The sequence below is a fragment of the Vanessa tameamea genome, chromosome 27, assembly GCF_037043105.1.
Source record: "Vanessa tameamea isolate UH-Manoa-2023 chromosome 27, ilVanTame1 primary haplotype, whole genome shotgun sequence".
NCBI classification, from domain to species: Eukaryota; Metazoa; Arthropoda; class Insecta; order Lepidoptera; family Nymphalidae; genus Vanessa; species Vanessa tameamea.
The window spans coordinates 2,177,745-2,196,273 of record NC_087335.1 but is presented as its reverse complement, the minus strand read 5'-3'; the positions used below and the strand labels follow the sequence as shown (position 1 = coordinate 2,196,273).

The following is an 18,529-nucleotide window of genomic DNA, read 5'->3' as shown; positions in this document are numbered from 1 at the left end:
TTGAAACATTGAAATTGCCATGTATAATGGTGTAAATGGTGGTGTGCGTGTGTAGCTTTCAATCAATAAAAACATTGTTTCTTTAATAAAATATATAACCTTGCCTTCAAACGAGGCGTGAAGAGGCATCTTGCGGGCCTGCATGGCGAGGGTGACTAGTGCAGCTCATTCTTGCTGACTGTACTAGTCGTCTTCGCATTTGGACTCCACTTCCATTTACCATCAAGCAGAGTGGAGTCGTATGTCTCGGACCCGGACCCGGACAATATAAAATAAAAGCAAAGAAGGATAATATAGGATACGTACGACGTATACACAAGGAAGGAAAACGGCGAGGAGGGAACAAGACGGTATAAGAGAGCGTCATACAGTTTGACGTCACGGCATACGATTCGTCGTCATCGTCTTACGCCGAATGCGCGTCAATACATGTATCAGATAAAAAATCAATTGTCATGCCATAATGTTAAAGATATTTGTAACATAAGCCTTGTAATTCATTTTGTTTGTTAACGCCTGTAAAGCAGTTCACCTTATCTGAAATAGATAAATAATGTTTATTTGTATGTGTAACTCGCTTAACTTTGTATGTATTTGTTTTTAACACAGATATGCCGATTAATCGCTTATCCGGATTGTTTATTTATAAATCAATTCTTCTATATTTGAATATATCTTTCAATATTTGACTTTGTCACTGGCAATTATTTACCAATTAACATTGTAATTTATGGATACAACATATTTTTTTATTTTTATATGATATTACATTGTCATAATTATCTTTTTTAATATCAGTTTTTGTCAAAGTATTTGGTTTTAAGTAGATTAGAGTTAAATTTACGTTTTCTGAAATTTATAAATATTATATTATATGTATAAAAATAATTTAAAGGAGAGGCAAGTCTCCTTTTTATTTTTACGTGATAATATAAGCATTGAAGTTCCTTGACAAGGAAGAAATAAAAAAGGAGAATTATCATGAAATTTATGTGCACGTTGATACTTAGTTTCACGGAGCGAGGTCTAGTCTAGACCTTGACCAGAATAACGCTAGAACTACATCAATGGCCGCGGCCCGTACATCTGCAATATACCTATAATTTTTATTAGAAATTAGTCATTAACCACTTACTTTTGTTTGCTTACTTTTGTTTTACTAAGAAATATACTTAGTTCAAAATTGTATGGCGTTTTATACCCTTACCTTATGTAAATGCAAATAGCTGAGAATTTAATGGGCAGTTATTTTATAAAAGGTAATAAATGAAGAAAGACAAAATAGCTTAGATTCTGGTGACACATACTCAGTAAATGCCATGAAGAGGCGATTGCTTTACATAAATAAAAGTACGTGCGTTTAAAAAAAGATGAAAAGTTGTGAGATGTGTATAAAATGACATATAAAATCGCCCTTGAAATTTAACTCTCATTGAATCTATTTAAAAACGAAAAATAAATGCATTGCAATTGAACTCCAGAAATAATTAATCGGCAAAGATAAAGTTACAAACAGTAAAAAAAATAATGTATTTTTTACGATAGTTAATTACCTACCTTAAAAATAAAATTCGATGTTTTACAAGTAGACTACGACCCTACCCTACTAACAATCCATAACTGCAACGCAATCACATTCTGAATTCTGACGAATCAAAATTAAAAATTTATATTTTATATATTTGTATACTTACGTGAACTTTCTAGAAAAATTTCTACACGTATGGTAACAATTCTTTATCTTACCATACTAATTTCTATTCGAACTCGATGTAACTTCGTTGCTACGTGATATTTTTCCTTTTTGTTTGAACGCGAAGGTCGAAACACAAACTTCCGTATCTTCAATTATTGAACAGAAAATGGCTGATTACGTCTTAATTATTGTTCCTTTTACAATACAAACCTTTATAGAGATGATCTTTTTAGAATGCCTTTGCAAATTTAGTTAACACTTTTATCTTAGACGAATACGAATGTAACCTTATTGTTAAGTATTCTGCCTTTAAATTATTATAATAAAGTGTAGACTTGTTTATTCTTTCTTGAATTTGTTATTATGGGAGAATCGGTAGGTCGGAGTGTAATCGAGATCTATCAGGTAAGTACAGAGTAAAATAAGAATAAATTTTCTATGATTAGGTATGATAAAATGATTATTATAAAAATTTGGACCGATTTTTTAACACTGGCAATATATTTTTTAAGAAAATTATCGTGAACTCTATTAAAATAATACTTTATAATTATTTTAATTGTATTCATAATACAATTAAATAATTATATAATTTACTATAACCAATAGTTTGGTATATTTCAAGAGTTTTTTTTTTTAATTTCCTTAACCGAACCAAAACAGTGACTTATGTATAGTTTATAAGAAATTGAAACAAAAATGCCCAAGCATGTTAGGTTTGATCACAATTTTAAGAATATATTATGTAAAGTGTTAACAAAAGTCGTCTAAATAAATTGTGACCAATTGTTAAATTTGACACTATATGAAACAATATTCGTGTAAGGCATAGCCTTGTGGGGCTCGATAAAAAAAAAACAGTTCAGAAACCGATAAGTGTCACATAACAGTTGTTCCGCGGAAGTAGCTTGCCATGTACGAGAACATGTCCTACACGTTTTAGTTATTGAAACGACACACTTCCTTGTTTTCATCTGATTCAATTAACGCGTAACATTGGTGAGCCCTTATATACGAATATTGTGATGAGTATTAAAGACATTTTTATTTTGGATTATAATTATTATTATTATTGGATAGCCAACATCAATGAGTAGCCAGCTGAGTTGATGAACGATTTATTCCTTACTATTTTATAATTCAATATGAGGGCAAAGGTATCAAGCGCAGGCTTTCAGAAATATTGAAATGTAACTGATACCGAGAATTCTTTGAAAATCTTCGACTGAAAAATTGAATAACTACGAAGATCTAACTCTGGATCTATTTATATATATGTAATTATATAATGTTACTATATCAGCAATGAACTAGAGTGTCATAAATGTCTGGTTGTTCCAATTAAATAAGATATATTTACTTTATTCCTCCTTTATGACACTCTTTTATGACAAGCATCTCCCGGTGCAATATACGCGCGGTTTAGCTAAAACTAATAATTGTATAATAATTCAAATTAAATTCAAATAATTCTTGGTAAATAATTATATAAAACGATAAATTCCCTCAATACCTACTAATCGATAATCAATAGTGGGCATGTCAGCAGCTAAACAGTACTTCTATGTTAATATTATGGGAAGTATGGAAAGTAACTAACTACGTAAGATGAGCTAACAGCTCATCACGACTAAATAACTCAACTGTTCTTGAGGAAATTTGTTATTAAGATAGTCTGAGATAAGGATGGAAGTATAAAGTACGGAATCCATTGATCCATCCATCCACTTCCCTTATGTCCATGTCCATGTGCTGGACGTAGGTCTCTCTTAATTGGTAAAATTAACCAGTCCTGGGCACTCTGTATGTGTGTAGTTTCTGTCTATCCTCTAAAGAAAATATACCCCCTAAAATTTCTTAAGAATCAAGAGAATTCACCTTACTGAAAATGATTGCCTGATTAATAATATTGTAATGCCTAAACTCTTAACTAATAACAAGTAAGTAATTGCCGATAAATCCCCTGTTCCCTGCAATTACCCGGTTGATTCATTTCTCCCAACGTCCCCACCCAATATATTTCCACTTAAATGTATCTCCATTTTAAAATATTAATAATTTTTTTTTTTACAAAGTTATATCGTTTCAAATCGTTTTCCTAATGCACAATATTGGTGAGAGGTCGTGTCATTTCTTTTGACTAAAATATGACATTTATTTTAGTCAAAATAAATGATACGACCTTATACAGACCAGTCAGTCTGGACAGTAAGTATTTGCTCAACCCCGGTTTTCTGGATTTATAGATTTTTAAATTATAACATCCCGGGGAAAATAACTAGCGTGCAATATTCTGACTAAATGAATAAGTCTTCGTCGTAAATTCTAACTAAAGTTTACGTAATTATCAATAATCTAGAAATGTAGATTGTTGCACAATCTGGAACAAGCAGGTTAATTAAAAATAAAGTCATCAATAATATAAAAGTCAGGAAATATATTTCAGAAGAAAAAAATACCTTCACATAATATGAAACATGTTTGAGGCCTGAAACCTACAATAGTATTCTATACAGATGTTCTAAATTTCAAGGGTTACTCATTGTCATTCAGGCACTTAACAAATTCACTTATATACCTACTTTTAATGACGCCTGTGGTGCCGGTCCCGTTAAAACATTTGCTAAAGTAAAGAAGTAAGACTTAGATTGTAACTCTTTTGAACATCTGCTACTGCAATCCGATACGATCGGAGACTGGACAGAGATCAGGCCAACTTTTTTACCAACGCTTCTGCCATTAGTTCAAAGATTATGATGGCTCTATAACAAAAATACCAGATTGATAAATATTTACAAAAAAGAAATACATATCAAACTACAGGATTAACTGCGCTGACTTCAAACTCAGGTATACGAAGAGACTTTGTGCAAAAGAAGGATGGAAATCCGAGTAGGCACATGAGCAGAGACACCAACTTAACAACTAAAACTATCTTAATGTCGAAGAAAGTAATAAAAAATAAACGTTTGATCGTGGCCAAAATTCTAATGTCATACATAAAACGAAAAATCGAAACATTAAATTGTACAAATGTGCTATTAGTCTACTACGAATAAGAAGTAATCAAAACGATTTGGTAACTGAATAAATACTGGACGCTCATTAGTGGAAAGCAATGACCGTTATTGCGTCATCAACTACCATCGACCAATGGCCATACATATTAATTAACCTGGCTTTGATCAGCGTTTCAGAAACTGAAGGTAAGCTAACAAGATTCCCACTCGGCTAAGCAAGCATTCATAGATATAGGCTCATTTATTTTTTATCTGTTAACATACTAGGTCAGTGAATATTAGCGCGACGATAAAAAACACTAATTGCAAATAATCTTATTTAATTTATATCAACGAATACTCTACAATTATTAAAGATTTACATTACCTTTATTATATCACAATTAAAAATATAAGAATTAGAAAAAATGCTTTTTTTATTACCAATATTAATGTCATAAACTATCGTAAGAATCGGTAGCGTTAAAACACTGCATGAAGGCTTATGGGTGACTGCATGACAAGCTTAGGGATTGTTGTTGTTGCTGTATTGTTTTAAACCATTGACAAACATTCTTATTTTCCTCGTAAGTCTTTCGTCAGCAACTGGTTGAAGTGGCTCTCTTATTTTTATTAACATATTATCTGAATGATTTATAATTACATCAATTTATTAAAGTCATAGTTGAATATAGGGAAAGGGTATTCGGGAGTATAGTCCCGGGATCTTCACGAGAGACTGGCGGCAATAACGCCTTTTAAATACGATAAATTATTTTAGTCTCAGCACAAATATGTTGACTGAAAATAACTGCTCAATTTATTTGGAAAATAAATAGGGGCCTCCATTGCTTTGTTGCCCCAGAGCCTCCATTCATACCTCTAAATCCGACCCTGTACTTGTAAATATTGACTAGTGGTCTGTTAAGACTGACTGTCTGTATCTCTTATTTCAATGACCGTCTGTGTCACGTTAGTTTAGTGACGTATAGTGCAGATCCTGAGGTCCTAGGTTTAAATACCGGTGTTGCCATATAAAAAAAATACAATATTTCTATCGACCAATCACTCAATCTTCTGGTGGAACAGCCTGTATGTTGGCAGTGTAAACACATTCGTACAAGAGAGATCGTGAAGCTTGGATCTGCGGCTAAAATCCCTTTGACTGATTGCCGTCCTATCGGACTATCAAAGGCATTTTAATATTTCTTGCGCAGTTAGATAGTCTTCATCGAGGTTGACCGGAAGGATACATCGTCTCATAACATAATTATTCATTTATTGTTAGTATCAATTATACACAAATCTGAATTGCATATGAAAACAATAATCACAGGGCGATTTTATTGTTTCGAGACTATGAGTCTGTTCCCGTCCTGTCTATTAACGAACAAAATACCTCAAATATAAAAGTATTTTATTCATTTGTGTTGAATTTTATTAATGTTAACAATTATTGATAATAAAAATATATTTATGCAATATGTATAAATGGGGTTCAAACGCAAACCTTATCCTTTTAAGGGATAGATTTGAGTGATGGAATCATCACGCTAGTAAAATGCGTGTCAGTTAATACCTAGACGTCTGAATTTCCTTCAGATGTTCCCCTTCAACGCCGAGCACTAGATTAATAATAAACACAAATTAAGCAATTTAAAATTCGGTGGTACTTGCCCCTATTTGAACTCTTTGGTTAAGTTTCATGTATTGCAATCCCATTATATAACGCAATTTTTTTTTTACAATATTCTCATGCCTGGTAATTAGGACATTAATATTGACATTAGTATAACGTTTTATTAAAAACTATAATGGAATGTCATCTCTTTGTCATACGCGTAAACACATTAAAAAGACATTTTATCCACTGGTATGTTAAAGTATATTCCTTTGCCGTGTTTATTTAAAACTTATCAACAAATATTATATTTAACAAAAAAGTGGCATATATTTTATTATAATATTTGGTCTTTGACCCTATTACTATTGTATTAGAAGTATAACTTTCAATTACACTTTTTTTTTTATTATTGTCCAATACATTATAGTAATTTACACTTTTCTACACACAAATGCGATTAATGATAGTTACCTATCATTTAACAATTATGAGTATTTTTGTGTAAATCGACAAATTTATTCAATCCCTTTTTTAATTCGAACACTTAAAAGAACCTAGAAAGAGATGGAAAATAGTTTGAACTTTCGTTACGCTCTTACATCTTCTATCTCACTCTACTTGATAGATAAGCAATACCTTTGTCTCGTTTTGTTTACGTCCATGAAATGGTGACTGTGTAGTACATGGATAAAATGAAGATAAAGTATATTGTATGATAAAAAATTAAATTTGTAATATAAAACTAAGGAAAATTATATTATTTAACATTAAGTGTTATAATGATAATTTAAAAGTATATATTTATTTATCTTATAATTCTTCAAAATATTCGTTCAATAGTTTCATCACGATGTTGATGAATTTATTATATTCATTTACAATAATATTCCTAAATTCAATGTGCTATTAATATTCTTGCCAGTACTATCAATAGACTACATAAGTACCAAAGTAAGCGTAATCGTGCTATATTCTTTTATATAATTTGCATTCGATTTACAATAATTATATTAAAATGAGTAAGGGTTATCATTTGACATTATCCGTATGTGTTCAAGTCAAACACAGAAAAAATAATTGAAAAAATATTTCTAGTAAACATGTGGTCCAGTTAGTTAACTTATGAATCGAATTCTTCTACATCTGACAAATTATTAGAAACTTGACGCCATCTTGAAATAATCAATAATACCATGCCACATTATGGACTACGTGCCCATTTGTACGGTTCTCATGATTTAAAGTTATTTATATAAGAAATTTAGATATAATTTATTCCAACTATAAAATATAAAATTAATGAAAAATTAAATTAAAGTCAACTTTAAAGACTTCAATTTAATTTTATAATGTAATAAGCATATTTTTAATAGGTACTTACTTATTTCAAATTAGTTTCATCTGTATGTTTTCCTTAGTCTGGCTGGCCTCGTAAATTGTATCGTAGTGGGGGCAGCGCCTCTCGCACGTCGCACGGTTTCTATTTTGCGTTTCTCGAATTCAATTTAGTTCTTTATTGCGCTGAGTGAGGCGTCATTCGCGCTAGCATTTTTTAATTTATATACAAGTGATTAGAATAGTTTTTAGACAAACCAAACATTTTAGTGATAGTAAAAGGTTATGAATCGAACTGTCTTAAGTGTCAAATGGACTGTACCAATAGTGTAGTGTATTTTTATACAAAACAAGCATTTGGATTTTTGTGAACAAAATCGTGCGACAAAACGAAGAACAGGCTGTGATTAATTAAATAAAAACCGAGAAAAAGTGTAACATTTTGACATTTCACTGGTGCGAAAGTAGCTGCGAGCGACATAGACGCATAGCAATCACGTTGGCTACACGGTTCTCGTACCCAGTACAGTTATAATGGATTTTTAAATCGGTCGGGTATTGTCGCAGCGGCGCCCTCTGCGGATCGGTCTTGCTCGAACTTCGCGCGAGTTCATTGCAGGTTTGACTATGCTCGCGAAATTTATTACGTGTCGTGTTTACTTTCCCTAAATTCGAAATAGTTTTAAAGTGAAAAAAAACGGTTCGGTCGTGACCGGACGCCGTCCGGGAGAGCGTAGTCGGGAATTTAGGTCAGGTCTACATGGTTTTAAAGGGTTGAGCCATGGCGACAGCAGAGATGAGTCTGCCTGACAAGAAGCCTGAGCACGAGTCGGGATACTACGAAGGCAGCGACCAGGAGGGCAGTATGGAATGCGGGTGCCCGTCGCCCGTCAGCTCGAGGAACTCCTCACACTCCACGAAGCTGAAACGTCGTCACAGCGCCCATAAAAATAAGAAGGTACCAAGCAAGAAGCTTAAAACTGAACAACCCATGAATGGTCACAGCAATATCCATACGGACAAAAGTGTAGAAATAGTGGAATATACAGTGTCGGTGAAGGACAAAAAAATTGAAGAGGTTGTGGCAGTGCCTGGACCGAGTAAACGTAGTAGTTCAGTGGAATTAATTGGTGGTACAGTGCCTGCCCCAGCTAGGGATTCCGTGGATTGGAATTTGGTTGAAGCCAGCAAAATTAGGAAAAGAAGTAAAGGTTTGTTCTTTTAAATACACATATTTATTTCATCATTACCAACTATATAATTTATAAACTAAATTCCTTAAATTGTTTTATTACAAGTAAACCAAGAAACATAATCTGTTAAGGCAGAAAAATAAGATTGAAGAAATTGTGATATTTCACTTACATACCAATAAACAACTTTTAACTTACTATAAAACAGTTTAAAGTGATAAATGCGACCTAAGTATTTTGATAATTTTAATTTTTTCCAATTAATTACCTTTTAGTTAAAAAAACTTAATGGTTAAATTATTATGTTTAGGTAAGTTGATGAATATTATATTCTAATACTTAAAATAAGTTTGTGGAAGCACATTCTGCTCAGATCCCAAGAATATTGCACAAGTATCAAGTAATGATTTTTTATGACAATAAGTTTTTAATATTTTATATATATATACTTACTTGAAAAAATTGCATTAATATTAATATTATGAAAACAAAATTAATTTAAAAAAATTAAGTTACTTTGACATATAAATCTGTGCCCTGTAGCCTAGAGGGCTAATACAAAATATTCGAAAAAAAAAAAGTTGACTTAATATATTTATAAGATTTATTCTTCATGTTTGGTGACTATTTTATTTATTATAAAAATAGTTTCCCTGTTATCTTAACTTACAGTATCTATGATTAATTATGTGCAATATCATACAATAGCATAGACAGATTAACTGTAATAAAAATAATACATAAATCTTTATCTTTCAAAAAAAAAAAGTATCTGCATAAAAAAAGAAAAAAAAATGTTAATGTTTTGATATGATTATTTAATTTCTGTTAATAATAAAACTATGGATGGAAATAGATTTAATAATAGATACACAAAATAATGTATAAACCCAGTTTACATAGCTATTTCATCATCATGTAGATGAGTAGAAATTTATTTAGGATTTTTAACAGTAGTATTAATGTTTATAAAGAAGATTTCAAACACCGAAAAAGTAAAAAAAAAAGTAGAAAAATACCTAGTAGAGTGTATATTTCTTACTATGAAATAATTTAATTTAGAAGACAATAAATGGCAAACTAACTTGGATACAAGTTCATTGCCATAATTGATTTCATATTTTATATATGTGTTTGATTTTATCACTAAACAAACAAACACATTCATAATCCAACATACAAGCATGTATATGATTGCATTGTTGTTAGAATAATGGGAAATATATTTACATTTCCATTAACATGTTCTACAGTAAATACATAAATAACGTATTAGTAAAATTTATGATGTTAATATTCAAGAAAAGGGGTTTTTACAGGCCATAAATATATCATTCTTAATATTCTATTAATAGAATGTAGTTTTAAAATTATGTTAGATTAAAACTAAATTGTTATTCTCAATGCACATTTAAAGTTTATCACAAACATCATGAAATTGGAGTTTGTCACTTTAAAATTGATAGCAGGAGAAATTGCAAAGCGAAGCTATATCATTATATACTATACCCTTCTCCCAAATTTACTGCTTCATCTGGTATGATTTGTATATAAATCAGTTTAAAAGATTTATCAAAAAAATACATGCCCTCATTCATACTTTTTACCTAATTACAATTGCCCTTAAGCAAAACAAAAAACTAAATAGAAATCAGATCTTCAATTTTATATTATATTTATTGTACAAGTTTTACATCTGGAATAATTGTTTTGGGACATGTCTGAATGTTACTGCATTTTAAATAAAGTTTATGATATGCAGGAAAAAACATAATTTTGCTAATAATTTATTGAGTTTTCAACAAAATTAACAGTGTGTTAATATTCCATTGCTGGGTTAAAATATTTTAAGAAGATGGGTTGGAGGTTTATTGACCACGCTGCTCCAATGTGGGTTGGAAATAACACATGTGGTAGTTTTTATCTGACACATGTAGGTTATATCATGAAGTTTTTATTTACCTTCAATTCAATATGAGATACTTGGTGATAGGACCCTGAAGGATGAGTGAGTCAGTGGTAAGTACAGGGTACATAACATCTCAGTTCCCAAAGTTGGTGGTGCATTGGGAATGTGAGGAATCATTATTAATTCTATGATGCAAATGTCTATGGGAAGTGATGAATATTTACCACCTGGAGGCCCATTGTATAAACATATATATATAAAAAAAATAGGTATATAAACATATATAATTAAAAAAATAAACTATATAACAAAATGACAAATAAAACCATGTATGTGTACATGAAAATAACAATTACATTATTTTAATAGTTTTTCTAGTATCAGTTCTGTTTACCTTGTGAATACATTATGCAAAACATAATATGACGGGGTTATTTCATTAAATTAACATATAATCACAGCAGTTATATTATAATCAGCCTGTAAATTTCCCACTGCTGGGCTAAGGCCTCCTCTCCCGTTGAGGAGAAGGTATGGAGCATATTCCACCACGCTGCTCCAATGCGGGTTGGTGGAATACACATGTGGCAGAATTTCGTTGAAATTAGACACATGCAGGTTTCCTCACGATGTTTTTCTTCACCGCCGAGCACGAGATGAATTATAAACAAATTAAGCACATGTAAATTCAGTGGTGTCTGCCTGGGTTTGAACCCGAAATCATCGGTTAAGATGCACGCGTTCTAACCACTGGGCCATCTCGGCTCTTATATATCGGCAGTTATATTATATCGTACAAAATCAAATAAATAAATAAGCTAAAATAATAAAGAAACTGTGCATTCAGTTTCTTGTCAGAGCTCGGTAGAATCCACATTCCGAACCAGTAGTACCTACTGCCTAACTGTAAAACGACAATTCAAATGATAAGTGCCTACCTGGATAGTGTATATTTTGTATTTCGTTGAATGATGGTTACTTATATGTAGTATATAACTAAAGGTGTATTAACATAATACGATGTAAGATATCAATCTAATACATTGCTTCTTTTCTTTATATTTAATGAAAATGTATATGTCGGCTTAAGAGTCTAATTCAGATGTTGCCAGTAATCGGGATTCAGCTGGATTCTTGGGAAAAAGGGAAATGGCCGACAAAATAAAAGATCTCGCGATAAATTTGATTCGCTAGTGATTAAGCTCAATTTTTTATGTATATTGCTCGAATTTTAAATATTTTCTAAATACAAATACAAAATAAATTAGTGAACTAAGGCAATTTATGTATAATATGTACCTAGGATGTACCAGAGAAAAAAATCTATTAATTTTCTATAATGTATATTTAGTTATACAAACATAACCTCAAAATTTAATTTTTAAGATATATCGATATTTTCGTTTTCCGACCTGGTATCTCTATAATCGTATGATCATTGTATAATATTGCTTTGCAATTTATACTTAAAAGACAATATATTGTATTTTTGGAATATATCATTTATAATGCTTTAGGCATTCTAGCACCTATTTATTTCTTTTTATTAATTATTGTTGCAGTTGTTAAATAATATTCGAACATTAAAAAAAAATCTAAAATAAATCGAAGCATTATAAATCTAAAATCATTTAAGACCACCATGCCTCTGATAACGGCTGTTCCTTATCGCGGTGTACGTCAAGGACTTTTGATAGTATGAAACCAGTGTGACCACAAACAAAAACACATTAAATAATGATGAAAAATATGTATTGTCAGATATTAAGATTAAATTTATATTTTATGGGATATCTTGATTAAAACTGCAACATTGTTGTGTATATAAATAAGAATGCTATACCTATAATTAATTCCACTTAAATGAAAAATTGAAGTTGTTACTAGCAGCTTGATAAAGTTTGCTGCTGTCATAATATCATCAACAGAAAATATAAAGATGGTAGAGAAAAAAAAACAATTAAATAAGAAACAGAATAAGGCTCTAGCCTTCTTTAATCAACGTTAAAAGATAGTAAATTACAAAGATACAACAAGGTCAGAAACCTCTCGATAATTATATCTTTATGAAGTCAAGTAACACTATCACTATCTCACTGGTGTTATCAGATTATATATTTATACATATATATACAATATACATATAATTTTTACCTACGAGCTCCTGTGATATGGGAGTTGGTTCATTCTTCACCCAGAGACTCGGAATTGCAATTCAACAGGGAAATTCTTCTAGCATTCTTGGCATTCGACGCGGTCATGATTTGTACAGGAGCTATTTTTAATTTTGATTTGCATACATATTTTTGGTAATTCCATAATTTGTTTTTTAAGCAAAATTTAATTAATAATTGTATTACTATTTTTAAATATATTCCCTGGAAACTGTAGAGTATCATCGGTAGTTTATTTATTAATGAATTAGACAATAATAAATTGTATTGGTTTAGGAAACTCGGTGTTGCGTGTTATATTTATGTCTCGTTTAAAATGCATGTCACTGTTTCTGTCGAAATAATAAATTTTATTGAACATTCGTTTTTAAAAATATATTTATATTTCTCATAATATTATATTTAATTACTAGTACGTATCATAGGTTTTAAACGTTACTGCGCCTCTCCCTCGGGTCGAAGCGTGATGTTATATAATCTATATCCTCTCAATAAAAATAGACGTAACCCTAATAAGCCAACATATTTTTTTCAAAATGGACTTATAGATCCAAACAAAGTATAGTTTTATAGTAGGTATATTAGTTTAGTTAAAAATCGTCTCAGTACCTATAAGATTTTTTTTAATGCAATATTGTGTTCCTCAATTTAACTACGTAGTTTAATATTTTAATTTTATTATATCCGTGAAAGCTTGATGAGCTTTTAAAGCTCGCTGTAAAAGTTTTAAACAATGACAGCTTATATTGTAAATAAATAATGGTATAATATAATATGTTATACTAATTTAAATTTATACCCATAGTATGTTGTGTGTATGATTTCAGTAGAGTATTTCGACGTTAATCAGTTATTATGTATATTTAAATAACTAATATTTCTATAGACTTATTTACACAGTCAAATAAACTTATAACACCAAGTCTTCGACCGCAAAGTCGAGTTGATACTTCCTGGTGTTGGATATTCTAATCACTAATATACTGACGTACATAGATGATCTACTTATACATTAACACAGTTCCAAAAAAATAATTTTAAACTCATATAATACTGTACGAGATTGTATGGCAATATAGTAACTTGGAATTAGTTTTCATTTTATACAGGAGGCAGACGTTTAATTGTATTTTTACCGATTATTTGTAGTAGAAACAAAATGAAAATATTCTTTGTTCAAGTAGTTTCATAAAAGCAGTTTTGATTAAATATAAACCAACCACCGGTTCGGAAAGTAAGGAAAGTAGATTCTACCGAGAAGAACCGGCAAGAAACTTAGTAGTTAATCTTTATACCATATTTATTACAGAGTGTATTAGTAAAGTAGAATTAAATATATATATGTCACTTTAATCTTTAATATAATCTTGTACTAAGTAATATGCCTTATTTACCAAAGTTCTTTTGCTGATGTATTTATTTATTTATTTATTTAAATGCTTTATTGACCACCATAAAGTTAATGGAACAAAAGGCGGACTTAATGCCTGAAGGCATTCTCTGCCAGTCAACCTTTAAGTCAAACAGAAAAACCATGAAGGCGGTAATTAAAAATTATTTAACAATATATAACAATATATGCACATACTTATATAAAACTACATAAAAAAAGAACATATGCATACAATATCCATATAGTATCTACAAAATAAATATTGATATATACTGTGTATCGTAAAAACATATATATAATATAACAATAGTTAATTTAATAATAATAGTGCATAACAGAAATCATAAGAGCTAGGGGCCTTCTGACAATATGTGCTCACGTAGACGAGTTTTAAAAGTTAATTTTGAGGTAGGAAATGTTGTATGTATGACATGAACCATTTAATAACCCAAGTTAAAAATATTCTTATTGAAAACCTCTGTATCATATCATATGTTATCTTATGTACAGCCAACGTCGTATGTACACGTTTTATATACAGTAGAACGCCGGTTATCCGAACTGCGATTAACCGAATCGCTAATTATTCGAATCGGTCCTATGCGTAAGACAAAAAAATTAAAACCTAGTAATTTTTGTTTTGTTTTGTTGTAACAAGTTGCAACTCCTTGGAGTCCATATATATTTCAACTGTTATGGTTGTAGAACTGTGTTTGTTAAACTTGATAAAGTTTATTCTATGTGTGACAGTTCGTTTTTATTTATTACCAGTATGTCCGAGACTAATATGTACTATAATCGGCGGTCTACTGTATTGTCAAAATTCCATGATTATCGTTTAAGTATTTAATATCTAAAATCATAACAGAGAAACTTACTTATCACAATTATAATACTCGTTAGGGATATAGGTTACCATCGTTTATTTTACAAGATAATCATTTTACCGTTGAGGTTATTACAATTTTCCTATTTTTCTTACATGAGTCTTTGGTATGGAAACAGTTCATTGTATTTTTATTTCCTGAGAACGTTGTCATTTCCCAGACTATAAACACAATCCACAAGTTTTGCTCGGTGGTAGAGCATCGTGCAACCATTTGGGTACCACCCACTCATCAGATATTCTGCCGTCAAACAGCAATAGTTAGTATTTTTGTGTTACAGATTGAAGGATTAGTAAGCCAGTTTGTACAGGTGCAAGGGGCATAACATCTTAGTTTCCTAGTTAGGTGGTGATATATGGTGGTGACTACCTACCATCAGGTGATTTATCATATGCCGTAACCGTAATAAGCAGAGAAAGTTTTATCAAAAACTGTGTTATTAGCGTCTGCGTCGATACTGTTTTGGTTACATGTAAACGATTGTTGAAAAAAAATACGGACAAATTGATAACCTCCTCCTTATTGAAGTCGGTTAAAAATGAATTTCTTGCCGGTTCTTCTCGTCTACATTTCGAGCTTGGTGGTAACGTTTATTTTGTAAAATAATTCAAGTGTTTGTAAAAAATCCTATTCGAATAAGTTGAGTTTAAAGATTCATTATGAAATGATTGATGTTTAGATTTGCTAATATGTATTGATTATGTGAGGATGAGTTCATATTTTTTAAGGTTACTTTTAGTTTACAGTAATACCGAAGATATGATAGTTTTTTGTAAATTTAACAAGCATAAAAATAATTATATAATCCTGTAAAATGCAATAATGCTCGCAAGAGCCTAATTGAATAAATTATGTTTTGATTTTGTTTTATTAATAGATACAATACACAGAAATAGATAAATTATACATCAGATTTTATTAAGCGGGAATTTGTGCTAAAATCCGTTGATTTAAAGCCATAGCAACTATTCGATCCTTTTACGCCGCTATCGACGTTTAATTTAATTTTAATCGACCCGAAGAAATATTGTTTAACATAAAACTCGATTTTACTACATAGCTTAATTTTACTTTAATTGACCAAAAGCAATTAGTTGACGAAGCTTTTAAACTAATCAAACGGTAATAATCTTTTCGAGAACTAGAGGTTAGAACTATAGGTGATGAGTATTGTGTTTTATTGATTTTATATGAATTGTTTTTCTCGGCGGTTAAGGAAAACATCGTGAGGAAACCTGCATGTGTCTAATTTCAACGAAATTTGTCACATGTGTATTCCACCAACCCGCATTGGAGCACCGTAGTGGAATATGCTACAAACCTTCTCCTCAAAGGGAGAGGAGGCCTAAGCCCAGCAGTGGGAAATTTACAGGCTGCTAATGTTATGTAAAAAAAAACTGTTTTTCTTCATATACTTATCAGAAAAAGTTTTAATTTTTCTAGACATTAGAATATCGAATAGTTGAAATTTATCGATTAGTTGAACTTAATGTATTCGCTGTTTAATGTATGTAAGTCCTGGCAGACCAGGCCACGCATTGCTGTGGTTACGTTATAGGTTGACTTATGGTACACGCTTAATATAATAGTACAGATTTCATGTCAAAATGTTCAGTGGTTTTTAGCGAGATGCACGTTCAAATTTGTATACGTTTTTTAATCGTATTGTTGCTCTTTAGTTGAAATGTTAATGGAACTAAAACTGATTATGATATATAAACTTGAAAAAATCTAAGCTTATTTCACGCCGTAATCGACTTCTATGATTTACTATCAAACATTTCAATTTCCCGTTCATAATGTAAACTATTGATTTTATTATTTATGTACCGATTATGTTCTTAAGAAAATTTAATATTAACAAGGTTTAAGTTACAAAGAGAAGTTTATTTGTAAGAGATTCTAGCAGCCACCCTTGTGTGTGAGTACGAGTATTTGAATATGTAAATATACTCATGTAATTTAAAAAAAATGTAACATCGTTGTCTCTTTCTTATTTGTGGGGTTAGAAGGGATAGCAAATCTTTTAATTACGATACAGTACAGAAGGTACATGATAACATTTTTTGTCAGTGTAGTCAAAACTTGTATGAAAAATTTCATAATGATCGAATTAGTTGTGAAGATGTAACAGAGTCAATTTCGCATTTATAATAGTTAGTTTTGCAATTATCAATTATAATTTCAAATTGATACAACCGTTATAAAAAAAATCAAATCTCGGTTGAAATTTAGGTCGAGATGCGAATGAGATATCGTATCGCGCTGAGTGGAGATTTGTATGATACAAATAAAATTTCATCGTACATTTTATATATTGAGCCTTTTATTAAGAAGTCCGATGAGCTGTTTGTATCTCTTTCTATAAACTGTATTTACATAGAAAAAAAACTTACACATTGTACATTACTTTGCATTGAATTTTATAAATGAAAGTTTTGTTGTTAGACGTTAAAAAACTGCTTGGTGTAGCCATTTACAACAGCCTAAGAGTATGAATAATTAGTCGAGATCTTAAAGAATCGATCACATTCGTTAGGCATTCGAGAAAGTTCCAATCATATTTATAACCATGTCCTCAAAAGGACATGAGGTTAGTCTAGCACTATGATATTTACAGGCCGAAATCTAATATAAACCGACTTCAAATAATACTTTAATAAAAAAAAAAAATATTCGAGCCCATAAAAAATTCAACCTGTATATTTTCACCCAAACAGGATGAACTTCCAAATAAAAAAATATCTTAATATGTTCATAAATGACGGAGTTCTGAAATAGCCAATTCGAGTATCTCCTCTTCCTATTTTTTTGAAGTCGGTTAAAAATAATAATACAAAGTATGAAAAAAATGTAAATATTAATATTTATATATATCGTCATAAAAATGTTTATGATGTACGAACTGTAAAAAATATTATTATACGATTATTTCATTTATAATTGTTTTAAATGTCATATTATAATTTTTATAAGCGACGAACGTCCGGACAAACGAGCCGTCTCAAATAATTACCTACAAATATTTTCATTGTACTATTTATTTGCCTCACCATACCGAATACCGGTACTTTGCCAAATAAGGGCCCTTAGTAAGCTGTTAATTATGTACTTTGTATGTACCGATAGCATAATATGACATTCTATAACAATGACATTGGAAAAAATTCTGGCTGATGGTAAAGAACGCAGGCCAGTACCACCTAGACTATTCAAATCTAGGATAAACAAACCTTAGATTTACATAAACCGATATATGCGATTTGCTAATAGCTCTGCTTTAATTTATATAGTCCTTGGTTAATATATAATATGTAAT

General features: G+C 30.6%; 1 protein-coding gene across 2 annotated transcripts in view; it reads left to right on the top strand.

Moving 5' to 3' along the window:
• LOC113392058 (ribosomal protein S6 kinase alpha-5-like) overlaps positions 1-18,529 on the top strand; it is a 112,027-nt gene that overhangs the window by 1,426 nt on the left and 92,072 nt on the right. Inside the window, exon 1 of one of the 2 annotated variants that reach the window (XM_026628292.2) lies at positions 7,777-8,865. The exons of the other annotated variant lie outside the window; for it this stretch is intronic. Within the exon in view, the coding sequence (XP_026484077.2) occupies positions 8,436-8,865 (430 nt within the window). The 5' untranslated portion in view covers positions 7,777-8,435. Of the gene's footprint in view, positions 1-7,776; positions 8,866-18,529 lie in introns of those variants that run through there. 2 annotated transcript variants of the gene reach the window in all.